The sequence below is a fragment of the Aquarana catesbeiana genome, linkage group LG08, assembly GCF_042186555.1.
Source record: "Aquarana catesbeiana isolate 2022-GZ linkage group LG08, ASM4218655v1, whole genome shotgun sequence".
Classification (NCBI taxonomy): Eukaryota; Metazoa; Chordata; class Amphibia; order Anura; family Ranidae; genus Aquarana; species Aquarana catesbeiana.
Genome location: NC_133331.1, coordinates 249,785,738 through 249,802,805, shown reverse-complemented (window position 1 = coordinate 249,802,805; position 17,068 = coordinate 249,785,738). Strand labels below are relative to the sequence as shown.

Genomic DNA, 17,068 nt, shown 5'->3' with positions numbered 1-17,068 from the left:
CTCCTGCGACAAAAGTCGCTCTAACGCTAGAAGGAGCGACTGCTTCTTCTCTGGGTCTCTGGGAACATTTGATCTGAGGAACCGAGGAGAAGGGAATTCCTGAAACTCCAGCTTGTACCCTAAGGTTACCGTGGAGACTACCCATCTGTCCTGGAAGTCCTCGTACCAGAGCTCTGAGAACTGTCGCAGTCTTCCCCCCACTCGAGTGAGCGGGGCGCCCCCTCATGCAGAGGTCTTAGTGTTTTGCCTAGTGGGCTTCTTTCCCCAGGACTTCTTTTGTCCCTGGGGTTGACTCTTGTCTCTGGACCCCGATGGAGGCGGCCGTCGAGACTGCCTGGAGGCTGAAGCCCCCGGCGCTGGGGAAAGAGTCCGTTTGAAAGAGGGACGCTTACTCTTCTTCTTGACAGGTAAGAGAGTGCTTTTCCCACAAGAGATTCTCTTGATATAGTTATCCAAGTCCTCTCCAAACAACCTTGCACCACGAAATGGAAACCCAGCCAGTAGCTTCTTACATGGTGCTTCGGCTGACCAATTTTTCAACCATAGGATTCTACGTATATGCACCAACCCCAGTGAAAGACGGGAGGTTTGCACGATAGAATCTCTAATGGCGTCAACCACAAAGCATAAGGCCGCTGGAAGGTTAGCAAACCCCTGGGCCTGCTGTTCAGGTAATACTTTGATGACCTGCTTAACATGGTCTCTTAAGTATTGACAGACTCCAATCGCTGCTACTGCAGGTTGAGCCACTGATCCTGCTAAGGAGAAAACATCCTTCAATAGGGATTCCATCCTTTTATCTACAGGATCCCTGAGCATCTGAGCATTGTCTACAGGACAAGTCAGGCTATTATTTATGGAGGAAATGGCGGCATCAATAGCCGGTATTCCCCACATTTTAATAAACTTTTCTTCCATCGGATAAAGTGTTGAAAACTTTCTCGGCGGAAAAAAACGTTTGTCTGGGTGATCCCACTCAGAATAAATAAGCTTTTCAAGTAAAGTATGAACAGGAAAAGCATGTGCTGCTTGGAAAGGTTTCAGTGACCCCAAAGCAGAAGAGGATTCTTTAGCAGTTTCAGGTATGGGCAACTTAAATGTGGAGCGGACCAATCCAGTGAGGATCTGCACTAAGACTTTCTCCTCTTGAGAAGTCGCAGAGGGTCCCTCTCCACCTGAATCCTCCGAAGAGGAATCATCCATCCCATCCTGATCCTCTGAAAGGGATTCATCTCCTTTATCCCAGAGCTCCTCTGTCTGAGGGTCTTGGGGAACAGAGGAAAGCCTAGTGCGTTTTCTTCCACTGAGTGAAGACGTAATCACGGCCATTAATCTTTCCTCTAGACCATTAATGGTTGAGGAAAAAACCTCTTGTGTAATATATACAGGGGCTGAAGTGCCAGAAGCAGGTGTAGCCCCTGACCCCGATGGCTCTCCCTGGCTAGCCGTCCCTGGCCCATCTTTAGGGGGGGAGGATGCTGCCGACAGGGGGCCCTCAGAACCTGAACGAGATCCCCTAGTGTCTCTGGTTCCTGGGGTGCTTGAACCTCTTCTACCCATAGTGCAAAGCAACAAGGTGTGAGGTATACAAATGAACACTGCCCGCTGAGCGATGTAGTCTGGCTAAAAGCCTTGCTACCCAATGCTCAGTCTGGTGTTACTTCAGTAAATGCTGCCTAGGAGAATGCCTGTGTCCCACCTTACATGCGACCGTCAGCTTTGTGTCTCTCAGAAGGCTGAGTGCACCTGTACAGAGTGCCTTTAATAGCCTGCAGCTGGCCTGAGTGGAGTCTAAACACTCTGTGCTGACGTCCCGCCCCCTCCTCTACCGCCCCCCCTCGAGTTTTGAAAAAAACGAGCGCTTCCCGCACTTCCGACTCTCCTGTCATGCTTCTGGAGAAAAGGCTGGGGATGGGGGGGGGGGGAAGGAGGGAGACAGGTAACAAGATCTGCCTGAACGGCTATCTTCAGAGATGGTGGCCATTAGGCCGCAGAGCCCGGGTGGTATAACCACTTTCTAGACCCCTGTGGCCCCTCTCTAGCCTGGGGGGAACATTCAAACATGAGAAATCCCCCTTTCCACCTTACCTGCTTGCAGCCTGCTTTGAGATGCTGGGACATAATCAGCACTGAACACCTGAGACAGTCAGTCAGCATGTGTAGGTTTGTGCTCTTGGCAGCCCCCGGTGGTCACAATAGGCATAGCATGCATTTACCTTAAAGGAGAAAAGCCACTAGAACTCAAAAATTCTGTGGAATCTCCTCTTACCTTATCCAGCCGCAGGGTGCTGTTTACACAGACCCAATCTTCACCTCTCACGGTGGGCTCCGTTTGAAAAAACCGTCAGAGACTGGGGCCCCCATCAGTAGGGGGATCCAACAGTTCTGGGACCGTAAAGCACCTCGCCAGAAATTAGGAAGTTTAAAGCCATTTTCTGATCTGCGGGGTCCAGCTCTCTAAAAAGAGAAGCATTACGGGTAAAACCTTGTTTCTTCGGACACGAGGCCCGGGTACCATTCAATTCGGCCATGAAAAGACACTTTGAATGGATCCGGTTCGCCTGGCTTGCCCCAGTATAGGATCTTAGGATATTCCCTTTGGAGCTCAGCACAGGACATCTTTACACGTCCATCACCTAAGACACTGGCGTAAAAACTGAGGTATCCCTGCAAGGGGGAGGGATTATATAGGGGGTTGAACTTCCTGATAGGGTGTGCCAGTGTCCAATCACCAGTGATACCTATATAACCCATCAGTAATTACTGTGGCTCTGTGTCCCGTGATGTTCGAGAAAGAAAAAGGGTTTTACAGGTAAGCGGTTTTAAAAATCCTATTTTCTTTTCATACATCAGGGGACACAGAGCCATAGTAGTTACTATGTGGGATGTCCCATAGCAATGCCAACTGAAGGGAGGGAGACAACAAAAGTAGGGCACCAAGAGACTAGAGGACTTGTACTGCAGTACACTGCGCCCAAAGGCGATATCCTCATGACCTTTTACATCTACTTGATAGAATCTGGTAAATGTATGGAGTGAAGACAGTTGCAGCCTTGCAGATCTGAGCCATGGAGGCTTATTAATGCACTGCCCAAGAAGCATTAACAGCCCTGGTGGAGTGTGCTTTAATATGAAAAGGAGGAACTTACCCCTTTAAACCATAAGCTTGAACAACCACTTGACGAATCCATTAGGAAATGGTAGATTTCAACGCCGCCTGTCCTCTTTTAGGACCGTCTGGCAACACAAACAAAACATCTATTTTACGAATCTGAGCAGTCGCTTTTAAATAGACCTTGACCACTCATCACATCAAGACAATGTAGTGACGTTTCTTCCACAGAACGAGGTTCTGGAAAAAATGTAGGCAGAACAATATCCTGGTTTAAATGAAAACCTGACACTACCTTCAGTAGAAAATTAGGATGAGGCCGCAATACAACCTTATCCTTATGATTAATCTAATATGGCTCTTTACAGGAAAGAGCAGCCAACTCTGATATTCTTCTTGCAGAAGATATGGCAACCAAGAAAAGTATTTTCCTTGTCAAGAGGATCAAGGGACTATCTTGAATCGGTTCAAAAGGCTGTTTTCGTAGGCCGACAGGACTAAATTTAAGTCCCAAGGGTTCAGGGGTTACTTAACTGGGGGATTAATCCATGTGACCCCCTGAATAAGGTTATGAACCAGAGAGTGTGAAGCAAGTGGTCATTGAAAAAAACACTGATAAGGCCGACACCTGGCCCTTGATGGTGCTCAAGGCCAGCTTCATTTCTAATCCCATCTGTAGGAACTCAAGGATCCTACCTATGATACATTTCCTGGGGTGACAGTCCACGATCCTTTAGAATGTGGGTTTCAATAGCCAAACCGTTAAATTTAGAGTTTGTAAGGAGGATAGAACACCGGACCTTGCAAGAGAAGGTCTGGCCACAGGGGCAGGGTCCAAGGGTCCCCCTACCGCCATCCTTATGATCTCGGCAAACCAAGATCTCCTGAGCCACCAGAATCACCTCCTTTCCCTCTTGCTTGATCCTGCGTAGGAGATGCGGAAGCAGCAGAACAGGAGGGAACCCATAGATCAGTGAAAACTGATCCCATGGAAAGATCAAGGCATCTGTTCCATATGCCATTGGATCCCTTGTCCTTGACACAAAGTTGTCGATCTTGTAGTTGAACCTGGATGCAAACAGATCATCAGGAAATCCCCATTTTTGGCATATTGACAGATCGATGTCGGGGTGAAGAACACGATTCATCTCTCTCTGGGCCGCACGAGTTCTTGTGCCCTCTTGGTGATTGATATAAGCCACAGCTGTGGCATTGTCAGATTGGATCCTGACAGAATAATTCCGTAGTCTGAGCGGCCAGGCATACTGCCCGAATCTCTAGAATATTGATGGGCAAGGTCAACTCTGATTTGGACCACTTCCCTTGGACAGATGCTTCTTCCAGGACTGCTCCCCAGCCCAAAAGGCTGGCATCTGTTGTTACTACTTTCCAGGTAACCGGAAAAAAGGATTTTTCTTTTTTAAGATTTTGGGATATTAACCACCAATTGAGGCTCTGATGCACTTTGGCGGATAAACGCATTGTGAAGTCCAGAGTTTGGACCTTCTTGTTCCAAGTTGACAGGATACTGTTTTGCAGCAGTCTTGAATGAAACTACGCATAAGGAATGGCCTCGAAAGAAGCCACTATTTTTTTCCAATAAACTCATGCAAAGATGAATAGAAGGATTCTTCTTTGCTTTCACCAACCAAATCAGTTCCTTTAAGGAACAGATTCTTTCCTGGGGCAAAAATACCCCTTTCTGGACTGTATCTATGATCAGCCCTAAGTACTGCAATCTCCTTGATGGTTTTAAGGAGGACTTTTCTAGGTTTAGGATAAAACCTAAGTATTCCAGGTAACCGACTGCGGTGACCAGACTTTGGTTTAACGTGCTACCGATTGATCTATCAAGAGTAATCGTCTAAGTAGGCTAGTATTTATACTTTGAGCCCTTAATCTGGCTAAAGGAGGAGCCAGGATCTTTATAAACACTCGAGGTGCAGTAGCTAGCCCGAAAAGGTAGAGCTACAAACTGGAAATTAAGATTTTCTACCTCGAAGCGTAGAAATTTCTGGTGACGGGGGAAGATCAGCACATGGAGATAAGCATCCTTGATGTTGATCGACGCCAGAAGTTCTCCCCCTTGTAGGAAGGAGACTACTGTTCGGATAGACTCCATGAGAAAAAAGGAGTTTAGATCTTTGAGATCCAGAACATCCATCTGGAATTAACCAAACCCCAACCTCTGCTCTTACATGGGCACCACCATAACCACTTTTGCCAAAAAAAATGGTCCAATGCTTGAGAGAAGACTACTTCTTCTCTGAATCCTTAGGAATGTTTGATCTGAGAAAAAGCAAGGAGACAGAAACTCTTGGAACTCCAGCTTGTACCTTGGAGCTATTGAGGAGCCCATTCGTCTTCCAGTCAGATCTTTGAGAACTGCAGAAGAATTCCCCCTATTGAGCGAGCAGGGCACCTTCTCATAAAGGAGGCTTCAGTATCTTGTAGGTTTCCTCCCAAAAGACCTCTTTTGTCCCTGGGGTTAATTGAGGATTACCTTTTGAACCTGATGGCAGAAGCTATCGTGACTGCCTGATGCCCCTGGCACAAAAGAGCTTTAAAATACATTTACTCCTTTACTTAAATGGCAAAAGGGGGTACTTTTCCCACTAGAATTTCTTTGGATGAATTATCCAAACATTCTCAAATAGCTGTTTCACCGCAAAAGGAAGACTAGCCAGGAGCTTCTGCATGGTGAAAGGAAGTTCATCCTCCACTGACGTGCGTTCCCACTCTCATGCATTTAGCTGTTTGTGTTAGCAACAATGTGCACAGAACCGTGTATAGCACCTGGTATTCCCAGGTGGTCTTCCATACAGGTACTAACCAGGCCTGACCCTGCTTAGCCTCTGAGATGAGACGAGATCGGGCGCTTTCAGGGTGATGTGGCCATAGGCATCTCAGCAGTTGTGCGTTTGGCTATAAGCAAGCACCTGCATGAGGACCTTGTGGAGGTTCTACAATAAAAACTCACAAAGCTGAACAAAAGCTCTTATTCACAGAGGATATAGCAGTGTTAACTGCTGGTATACTCTACTTAGTGAATTTCCTCCACCATAGGATAAAGTGTAAAAAAACTTTTTTTAGGGGGAAAAATAATGTTTATCTGGGAGATCCTCTCCGATACAAAAAGCTTTTTACAACAATAAATGGACTGGAAAAGGCATGCACAGTTTAAGGAGGCTTTAGCGAACCCAAACACTCAGTTAAGGGAGCATAAATGTGGAGTGGACCATTCAGCAAGAAATTGCACCAACAGTCTTAAGATTGAAACCAGCTGATTCTCCCACATTTGACACCTCAGAAGAGGAGTCATCAGCCTCACCACGGTCCCCTGAGGGGATTTGTTTTCTCCTGCCCCTATTTCCTCAGTTTGAGGATCCTGAGCAATGGAAGGGAACCTGTGCGATTAAAAGCACTAAACTTTTTTTTTTTTTTAAACCCATCATGGCTGAGGGAAAAAAGATCTTTTAGTAAAATACACAGGGACTGCAGTGTTGAAAACAGTTGCAAACATTTCATGGCCCCAATGCTCACTCTGACCAGCCACTCCCTTTCAGGGGAGGATGCCATTTGTAGAGATGAGTAGGCTTTCCAGAGCTTGAAGGGAGCCCTTTTAGCTCTATTTTGGGGGTGTTTTAACCCCCCTTTTGACCTTAGCCCGATGCACAAAGCAGAGGTACTATTAGAAGAAATCGCATCCACTGCTTGAGCAATAGTCCAGCCACTGCTATTAATGCTCAGCCTCATGCAAACTGCAAATGTGTTAAGCAGGAAATGCCTGTGTCATCAAAACCTCTTCCATGCTCCTTTTGCTCTCATGTCTCTGCGACAATTTTGCAACCAGCACAAATGGAGTTTTTTTATTATTTAAAAAAAAAAACTAAACACACACTCCCGCGGTGAAGGACGCCACGTCGCGCTAAGCCTCGCCCCCACCCTGCATCGTGCGCCCCCCTTCTCTTTTCCCACTTAAGCACGGGCCTCCGATCTGACTTTTGGGATCGGCTTGTGAGTGAGAGAGGGATGGCGTGGAGGGGACCTGGAAGCCGCCCCGTGTAGGGGCGGTGAAAGAAAACGGCATTGCCAATCGTTTTCAGTTCTCCCTTATACTCAGCCTCATGAAGAGCAGGAGAGTTCAGCCCAGGTGGGGGTCTCTGGAGGAAGCAAAAACCCTCCAAACTTACCAGAGGTTTGCCTGCTGGCTGGAGAAAAAGTCTGCTGTTTCTGTGACACAGCGTGATCTCTGAGCAAAGCATAAGAAGGTGCTCAATACAGCCCCCAGTGGTGACACATAGGCATAACATTTAATTTAAAGGAGACAATTCATAAGAAAATTTTTAAAAATTTCTTAGAAAAACTCCACTTACCTTTCCTGCCACAGGGTTTTCTGTGGTAAACCAACAGACCCAATCTTCACCCTTCACGGTGGGTTCCGTTAAACTCTCAGGAGCTGGGGATCCTCGAAGAAACCCAGAATCCTGGACCTGCAAAAGCACCACTGGCAGTAAAACTTTAAGGCCTTAATACCAAAAAGTACTGGATTCCGGGCTCCAGCTCACAAAAGAGAAGCGTTCACAGGCAAAAACCTCTGCGGACACAAGGCTCGGGTACCATTCAATTCGGCCAGAAAGACACCTTGAATGGATCCGTCTGCATAGCTTGCCCCAGCAAGGAGTGCTCCAGAGGAGCTCAGCACATCTTTACTCCTTGACCAACACCTAGACATTGGCGAAAAAACTGAGGTACTCCCAGTAGTGGGAGGGGTTATATAGGGAGTGCACTTTTTGTCTTAGGCCGTGCCAGTGTCCAAAACCTGAAGGTGGCCTATAACCACATAGTAACTACTATGGCTATGTGTCCCCTGAAGTATGAAAAGAAACAGTATTGAGATTGCTGCTCACAGAATCCAGCTCCGCACAGAAAGTGATGACATGCACATGAATTGCCCTGTGATGTAGGATAAGAAATATAACCGGTACAATTTAACTGGCATTTTCCTTCCATGCAACCGTGCTGGTGTTTAGAGACTTGCTGCTTAGGCATCTAGCATTGTAATATGAGGGTGGTGAAAGTTTGACGCTTTGCTCCAAGCAGTCAGAGCAGCATGAGAATGATGGAAGTAAATGTTCAGATTGTGGGCCAACTTTAACGCAAGTCTGTTGCTTTCTCCTGCATTGGCAAAGCACAGGTTCACTTTAAGAACATGGGATAGAAACAATGGGTTACATCTATTTTTACGCTTAAGCCTCTAGATTGATCTCTGCACTTTGCTTGCACCTAGGGACTCTACTTAAAGTTTCTTAACTAAATTATACACACTTAGCGTCCATATGGCATCTCTTAAGTGCTAGATGGCAGATGCAGTGTGAGAAGGCTGTACAATTAAGTTAGCAATTAGCTCAATCTCTCAGGATGTATAAAATGAAATTTGCGAGAAACCGGAAGAAAATTGAAATAATATTTTATTACAAGGGAAAAAAAAAAAAAAAAAAAAAAAAAGGAAATCCAGAACACTGACAAGGAATGGCGGGTGAGACATTTAGAGACGAGATGGAGATTTCCACAGAGAATAGGCTTATGCTTGTAGCTTCAGGGATAGAAATATACACATTCTCCTCTGTACTGCACTTATCTCTCACATGAGAAACAGTTGGAATTTGGAAACAGTTCATTAATCTTCAGAAGTGTAACAGCCAAGTCAAGTAGCTACTATTCAGTCTGAATCATTAGAACTCGGAGGAGTACTGGCCATCTCTTCATCTGATCCCTGAAAAAAATAAATACATTTTTCAAGTGCACATTTATTTTAACAAGAACAAAAAAAATGGTAGAAGCTTTTATTATGAAGATTGTAGTTACTTTTGAAACATAGTGATCAGAAGATGTTTCTAGCATCAGCAATTTGGTTAAAAAGGAGGGAAACTTAGCCAAGGAGAACCAAAACTCACATTACTTTCTCCAAAGATTTTGCTTTTTTACTTTCTACTGATAACAGTTATGCAGGTCATGCTTTGCTCTCTCACAACCTAATATATAGATACCAACATTCAAACGTTGAGAAAAACATTAAATGGGTCTTATTTGTCAATAGCACATATTTAGGTTATTTAATGGAAGGATGAAAAAAATTAAGTGCAAAGTGCAGTACTATAATTTTGTTTTCTTCTTAATTTTAACTTAACTTTAAATTCCATATCTTGGAGTACAGCACAGGACACAGGCAGGGTATTCATACACCAAGGTTACGGGCCTGTACCTTTAGGTGCCTGGACACCGGCAAAGCTTTAGTGGACATGTCCCCATGGCACCTCCCCCAAAGTCCAACCCCCCCTCCCACTTTGTGAGTCTTCAGTTTTGTAGCAAGGAGAGTAAACCAAGAAATAGAAGAGAGGATGGCCTGTGTCATGTACGCCAAGATATGGAACTTACAGGTATGTCAAAATCTTTATACTACAGGACACAAGCCGAGTATTCATATACCATGGGACATCCCCAAGCAATGAATAGGAAGGGTGTGCAAAAATGAAGCAAACAGAACTGTGTCAACAGGTCCAGCAACAAAAGGTCAGAACAGCCGCTGCAAGAACCTTAAGGCCAAAAGCTGCATCAGCTGATGACTGGATGGGAAAAAAGTAAGAACAGAAGACCAAGTGGCAGCCTTACACGAGGCCACAGAGGGGTTTGGTGCCGAAAAGCCTACGAAACTCCCACTGATCTGGTGGAATGTGTGTGTAAAAGCACAGGCGGAGATTTCTCTGAGTGTAAACTCTTGCAATCATGTTTAAGAACGATAATACAGTGTTTGACTTTGAAGCAAGGTGTCCCTTGTGAGGTTCAGAGAACAGGAAATCCATCTGTCTGATTGAGCAGTAGCCCTGAGGTATTCTAATGGCTCTGACTACATCCAAGCAATGTAGAGAGATTTCCTTTGGAAGCTTAGGAGCAGGACATAAGGATGGGATGACAATGTCCTTATTGAGTGAGAATGCCGAGACCACCTTCGGGAGAAAGAATCTCCTTGGGAATAAAACAACCTTGTCAATTTGAAGTATGACGAAAGGTTCTTTACAGGAAAGCGTCACCAGTTCATAAATCCTTTAGGGTATTGTCCCTGATAACACTCAAATGGTGGCTTCTGCAGGGCAAAGAAAAAGTTAAGATAATAAAGAAACACAGGGTGCTGCAAGAGGGGACTAATACAAGTTACAACTTGAAGAAAGGTTCTTACAAGGGAGAGAGAAGCCAGAGGCTAATGAAAGAATAGACAATGATAAATCTTGTCCTCTGGAGTGCTAAAGGCCAACTTCTGATGAGGACCTGACTGTAGGTAGGCCAGAATGTGAGGTACAGCAAAATCTCTAGGAATGAAGTGTCTTTTCACAGCAAGCAAAAAAAGGATTTCCAGGTGTGAAAATATATCTTCCTGGAAGAGGGCTTTAGCAAGTTAAGAATCACAGACTCAGAAACCCCTCTATCCTTTAATACCTGGGGTTCAACAGCCATCCCATTAAAGCCAGAGACTGAAAAACAGGATGGAATAAAGATAAGGCCTTCAGATAGCAGATCTAGCCTGCTGGGAAGAGGTCAGGAGTCGTCTGCTAGAAGTCAGTAACAGGTTCTTCTGAGACAGTTTGTGCAATTAAAACCATAGTTTTCCACTTTTGCTCTAATTCCTTGAGCAGATGAGGCAGTATTCGCATTGGAGGGAAGGCGTAAATTAGCCAGAACTTAAACCAGGGGATGATCAAGGCATCTGAGGCTGGGGTGGTGATCCAAGATAGGGAATTCCTCGGTTTGCTGGAGGAGCCTGCTTTTTCCAAGCTGGCAAGATATTTTGTTGGAAAGTTCTTGAATGGAATTCAGTGAGTATTCCAAGCAAAAGGAAGGCTGGAGAACAGATTTATTGAAATTGATCGTCAAGCAAAGACCTGGAGCATTTGAATTGTCTTGTGGGTATTTTCTGATATGAGTCCTTCAGAAGAATGTCATCCAGGAGGTGCCAAGTCCTTTAAGAACACTAGGGGAGCGCAGGATAGGCCAAGGGGCAGTGCAACAAACTAAAAGTGGCGTCTGCCAATGCAAAGCTCAGTAAGAACTGATGAAGTGGATAGATTGGAACATGTGAATGGGTTTCTTGAACATCCACAGATGCCAGGTAGGTTCCATGTGAAATATGGGAATTTGATAAGGGATTTTTAAGTCCAGAATAGGACAGACACCTCCGTTGGTCTTTGGTACCTTGAACAGGTTTGACTAAAACCCTTTTATGTGGCAGTACTGGTAAAAAAAAAAAAAAGTTCCCTGGGACAAGAGGTGGTTCAGAGCCTTTTGTAAATCTGACAGTTTTTGGCTAATTTGAAAGAAAAAACAAACAAACAGCAAAGCCACCAACTGCACCCAGAGATTTGGGACATTTGTGACCTAGACAGATGCAAACTGCAACAGGACGTATCCCCCATGTTGCAAAAATGAATACACTCCAATGCTTATGAAATGTGTGCAAACCTGGTCACCAACTACAAGAAATGCCTTATCTCTGTGCTTGCCAACAAGGGTTTCTCCACCATGTACTAAGTCATGTTTTGCTTGGGGATCAAATACTAATTTTACTCACTGAACTGCAACTTAATTTATAGCATTGGTTTGGTGTGTTTTTTCTGCATTTTTGGTTGATATTATGTCTCTATCATTTACAAATACACCTATGATAAAAATTTATAGACCCTTCATTTCTTTGTAAGTGGGCAAACTTACAAAATCTGAAGGGGCTCAAATACCCATTTCCCCCACTGTAGCCAAAGTAGTAGAAAGCCAAACTGGGGTGATTGTTTCCCATGACACAATATGGTGTACACTACAGAGGAATGGCATGCCTGGGTGTTGTCCATGAAGGAAGCCTCTCCTAAAGCCAATGCACAAAAAAAGCCATCTAGAATTTGCCAGGACCCATGCTGAAAAAGACGACGACTACTGGGACTCAAAGTGATGAGACCAAGATAAAAATTTTTGGAACCGATGGCTTCAGAACTGTATGGCGTTGCAAAGGTGAGGAGCACAAAGAAAAATGCATGGTGCCTACAGGGAAACGTGGTGGCAGTGTCCTTCTGTGAAGCTGCATGAGTGCTGCTGGTTTCATTATTCATTAATGGTATCATGAATTCACAGATGTACTATTCTATAGAAGATGCTACTATCAATCCGTGCCCTTGGTCGCCGTGCACTTTCCAACATGACGACAATGATCCAAAACACATCTGAGGCCACTGTTGCATTTCTGAAGAACAGGGTGAATGTGATTCAGTGGCCAAGTATGTCTCCCGATCTGAACCTAAATTGAACACCTATAGGGAATTCTGAAGAGACAAGCATCACTCGCCATCCAGTATCCAGGCTCTAAAAGATTGTTCTTGAAGAATGGAAAAAGATGTTGCAATATGTCACCATCTTGTTCAATTCCATGCCTAGAAGACTTGGTGCTGTCCTTACAAATCATGGAGGTCATACAAAATACTAGCAGTAGTAGTTTTTGTTGTGGGGTGTATTCATTTTTGTATTACTAATTTGAGTAAAACTGAAGAAGATTTTGTAATCTAAGTTATATTGTTAACCTTACTTTCATGTAATGCGCTAAACAAATGTTTTATAAAACTCATTTTGTCAAAATTTTGGAAATTGTTCTTGTATTGAGATATTGATTAAAATCTTACTTTTGCAAATTTACATCATGTCCTGCCCTCACATAGCTTACAATCTAAGGTCCCTAACTCACATTCATACACACACATACTAGGGCCAGTTTAGACAGGAGCAAATTAACCTACCAGCATGTTTCTTGTGTGGGAGAAAACCGAAGTACCCGGAAGAAAACCCACATAAGCACAGAGAGAACATGCAAACTCCAGGCAGGTAGTGCCATGGTTGGGATTCCAACAAATGACCCCAGTGCTGCCATGTGGAAGCGCTAAGCACTCAGCCACTGTGCTGCCCGTTGGTTTATACTGCCACCTACAGGATTTAGACACGGGCAAACAAAGTGATCCTGGTATAACTCCTCCCTACTCCCAACAAGCCTTTGTTTTGTGGACCCGTCTCATTTATTGGCAAGTACAGAAATCCTATTTTCGTTTGAAGTTCAATAAGGGACACAGGAATTCAAAGACTGTTGGGACATCCAAAAGCAGTCCAACTGAGGGGAGAGCAACAGTAACAAAAATACTAACCAACCAGTTGTCAACAGCTGCCTGAAGAGCCTTATACCCAAAGCTGGCTTGAATATGCACCTAGCAAAATTTGGAAAATAAATGAACGGACCGGGTAGCCTTGCAAATTTACAGATCTTGTAGAATTTGCCCTGACAGGAAAGGTTGGAACCCGATCCCTAAGCCCATAGGCTTGAATGATGATGATCTGAGTCACCGAGAAATAGCAGATCGGGAGGCAGGTTTCCCTTGACGTCATAAGGAATGACCGTGCATCTTTGTTATAGAAGCAGCGGCTGTGAAGTAGACACGCACAGTGCAAGCTACATATACACAATGGAGGGAGATCCACTTCTGATGAAATGGAGCAAGACAGAGGGATGGAAGAATGTCCTGGTCGAGGCGAAAAACAAATTAACTTAGGGAGGAAGAAAGTTCTGTTTCTAAATACCACTGTGTCTTTATCCTTTCTGGTATTACATAAGGCTGCCAACCAGCTCACAGACTCGCCTCTCTGTGACAAGAAACAAAACCTTGTTCATGAGAATAAAAGGGGGAATATCCCCAATAGGTTCAAAGGGCTTTTTTTGTGTGTCAAAATGACCAAATTCAGATACCAGAGTCACCGGGAAGTGAACCTGTACAAACATCTTTATTAAGTAATTGGCAGCTGGTAGTGTTTGGAACAAGGTCCCCAGTGCAGAAATCTGGCCCTTGATGGAACTCAGGGCCAATTGTTTATTCAGGACCGAGTGCCGAAAGGACAGGATTAGTCCCACAGTAAATTTTCTGGGATTAAAGTGTTTCTTTGCACCAAGTGAAATATGTCCTCTATGTGCAGAAAGTGACCTTCTGCTCTTTCAGCACCGTGGTAATCAGCAATTTAGGCTTGCCCCTCAAGTCAGTCACTGAAGCAGGATGGTACTGGACCTTGGGAGAGAAGATTCAGATGAGCTGGTGGAGTCATATCGGTCTCCCGCAGTCTGGAGCTACGAGTGGAGCTACAAGCATCAATGGAATGCCTTTAATCTTGATCCTGTGGAGCAGACGAGGAGGGAGGTTCATAGTAGGTAAAGTATAGCTCGACGGTACCATCCTGCTAAGGACAGCAGTCTACCTTTTATGCTGCAGCAAGACTTGTGGTTTCACCATTTGGTGAGGGGTCTCTCTAAAGACTGAATCAACTTGTCTCCCGTTGACAGGATGTTGAGTTGTAAGGGTCTGGAGAACTGGGCAAATTAAACTGCATTAAAAAGGAGGCTACCATCAGCCTGAGAACCACAGATATCCATAGATACTACAAAGTTTTCCTGGTGAAGAAGGGCTATGACAGATCCGACCGATTCCATGCAGAATTTCCGAGCTTAAATGAACATATTTAGGGCCTTGAGCTCCAAAATGGAGCAAAAGCCCGTTTTTTGTTTGAAACAGTAAAACAGGCTAGAATAAACATCCTGGAACCTTTCCACTGCAGTAACTAAGGGCGATGACCCCTTGGCTGCAAAAGCCACGCCAAGGGCTGCACAGTGAACTGCAAATCTGTGCAATAACACAGGTAGACTGGAAGACATGAACCAAGGAGGGGGAAGAGCTGTCCAGATGTCTGCAAAGACTAACAAACATCCCTCATGTTGAAAAGTCAGGGCATCCCTTCAGATAATTTATCTGCAGGTTTGGGGACTTGGGAGTCCAAGGTTTGTGAGTTAACTGAGCTCGAGTTTGGCGACTGAGTAATGAAACTTGTCGAATGAGGGAAGGTGAACCTTCTTGGACAGGTCTAGGGTTCCTCTGCAAGGAGAGGCGAGTATCCTTACTCCTGGGTGATATGCTTAATAAGGGTATCCAAGGCAGAAGGAAAAAAAAATGTATACACTGTCCTTTGAAAGGCATGCACAGCAGCATTTTTTTTAATGCACTTCAGCAGCATTCTCCACATGTTCACGGAGAGGAAATTCATCCAGGAGATGAGCCGGATGACATTCAGCAACATGTCCACACAGTAGCTCTTGCAGGCAAGAGCTCTAACTGCCTTGGCAGGTGGTCAGATTCCTGTCCTGCAGATTTCATGATCGGGCCTGCCACAAGCATCAATGCCCTGGCCAGAGTCTTCAATTTTTAACTTATGAGATCTTTAAATACACACTTTAAAGACCACCTAACAAAAAAATAAAGCCCCTGCTACGTGTTTGGGAGGTGCAGTTTGATCAGAAGTCTCCCAGTCAAAGTAGCAGATGTGCCTGAATAATCTTTGTAGTCTTAGGGTCCCTAAAGGAGCCTACACAGATTACAGAACTGGTAGAATCTAAAGACTAAATTCTTTAAACATGAAAGTGGTGCGAGTCACTTCAATAAGAGAAGAGACATTCTCTTTAAGCCTGGAAGTAATGCCCAGCAGCTCATGATTCCCCCACCTCCCTTAAAGGTTTAAGAGACTCAGCAGAAGCAAGAGAGACAGCACACTTATCAGATAATGAACCTGCAGGTGAAGGTTGTTCTCTGGCCCATAAAATCCTGCACAACTGTGTTGAAATCTTCCTTGGGGATAACCAAGCAGAGGGCCATGCCCCACAAAGCTAAGGAAGACACAAAGAGGGCAGGAACTCTAGCAGAGTACAATATTGCAGGCTGTCAAGCTATTTAGTGGGTGCACTGCAGACATCATCGGAACCGGACTTCCAAACCAGCTGCTTGCAGCAGGAGTAGTTAGGACTGCTGGAGATGACCAGGTCACTGAAGGAGTGGCAGCAAAGACCAGGATATTTCATGCGTCACTTGAGATCAGGAGCAGTAAGTAGCGAGAAAGTATTTCCTTAAGGCTGGCTGATAAGAGTATATGCAACACTCTACCCAGTGGTCCTGCTCAAATGGTAGCTCCCAGTACTTGGCCCGACCAGCCTACTCACAAAGCGATTCTTGAAACAAGGCCACACTTGAGGCTCTCTCACAGCTCTGGACCCAGAAAGAGCCTCATGGGTAACAAATAGCATACACACACACAAAAGGAATTCAGCACAATGCAGTAACTAAAGAACATATTCCAGGCTAGCCCCATGAGCATAAAAAGATCTGGCAAAAAAGGTTAAACTTTTTTAAAATTTGTTTTTCTACCTAAAAAAAAAAAAAAAAAAAAAAAAAGGGGGGGGGGCATCTCATGTTGGGAGTAGGAAGAGTTATACCAGGCTGGCACTTTTTAGTTTTCAAAGCCTACAGTAAGCAACAGTGTAAACCAACACTCATTTAATTCCTGTGTACCGCAATGTAAACTAAAGAACTAAAGAACAACGGAATTCATCTTGTACTAGTATGAATTTGCAATTGTATTTCCACGTGTTACTAGCAAACTGCCCACAGAAACATTTTCAAGCATCTTCAATAGAGCAAAAAATAACAGGTGTAAAAGGGGGATTTTGACATACAAGTAAAATCCCTTTGTTGAACAGCAGTATGGTCAGATGTCCGAATTATACGCTCCCACCTTGTGGTTGGACCGTCAAAAACTGCTGTCAGGACCCCCCATATAACCCCTCCCACCCACCTTCAGTTTTTTTAGTCATGTGTCCTGTACTTCAAGAAAGATTTTATAGGCAAGTCAAAAATACCCTTTTCTTTATCATATAATACAGTAATATTCATAGAAGATTGGGATGTCCAACAGCAATACAATAAAGAGTAGGCAACAGAACAACAGGCCCACAGAAGAGGGTTTAAAAGCCCCAGCATTTTCAGAAGCCTGAACAGCCACCTGGTA

The 17,068-nt window shown here is 44.5% G+C and overlaps 1 protein-coding gene and 1 pseudogene across 1 annotated transcript in view; both read right to left on the bottom strand.

The window, feature by feature from the left end:
• Positions 1-5,896: 5,896 nt before the first annotated feature.
• Positions 5,897-6,015, bottom strand: LOC141107027 (5S ribosomal RNA; annotated as a pseudogene).
• Positions 6,016-8,609: 2,594 nt separating this feature from the next.
• Positions 8,610-17,068, bottom strand: part of SSRP1 (structure specific recognition protein 1) — a 122,074-nt gene continuing 113,615 nt past the window's right edge. The window contains exon 16 of the mRNA XM_073596990.1: positions 8,610-8,888. Coding sequence (XP_073453091.1) covers positions 8,835-8,888 — 54 coding nt within the window. The 3' untranslated portion in view covers positions 8,610-8,834. The remainder of the gene's footprint in view (positions 8,889-17,068) is intronic.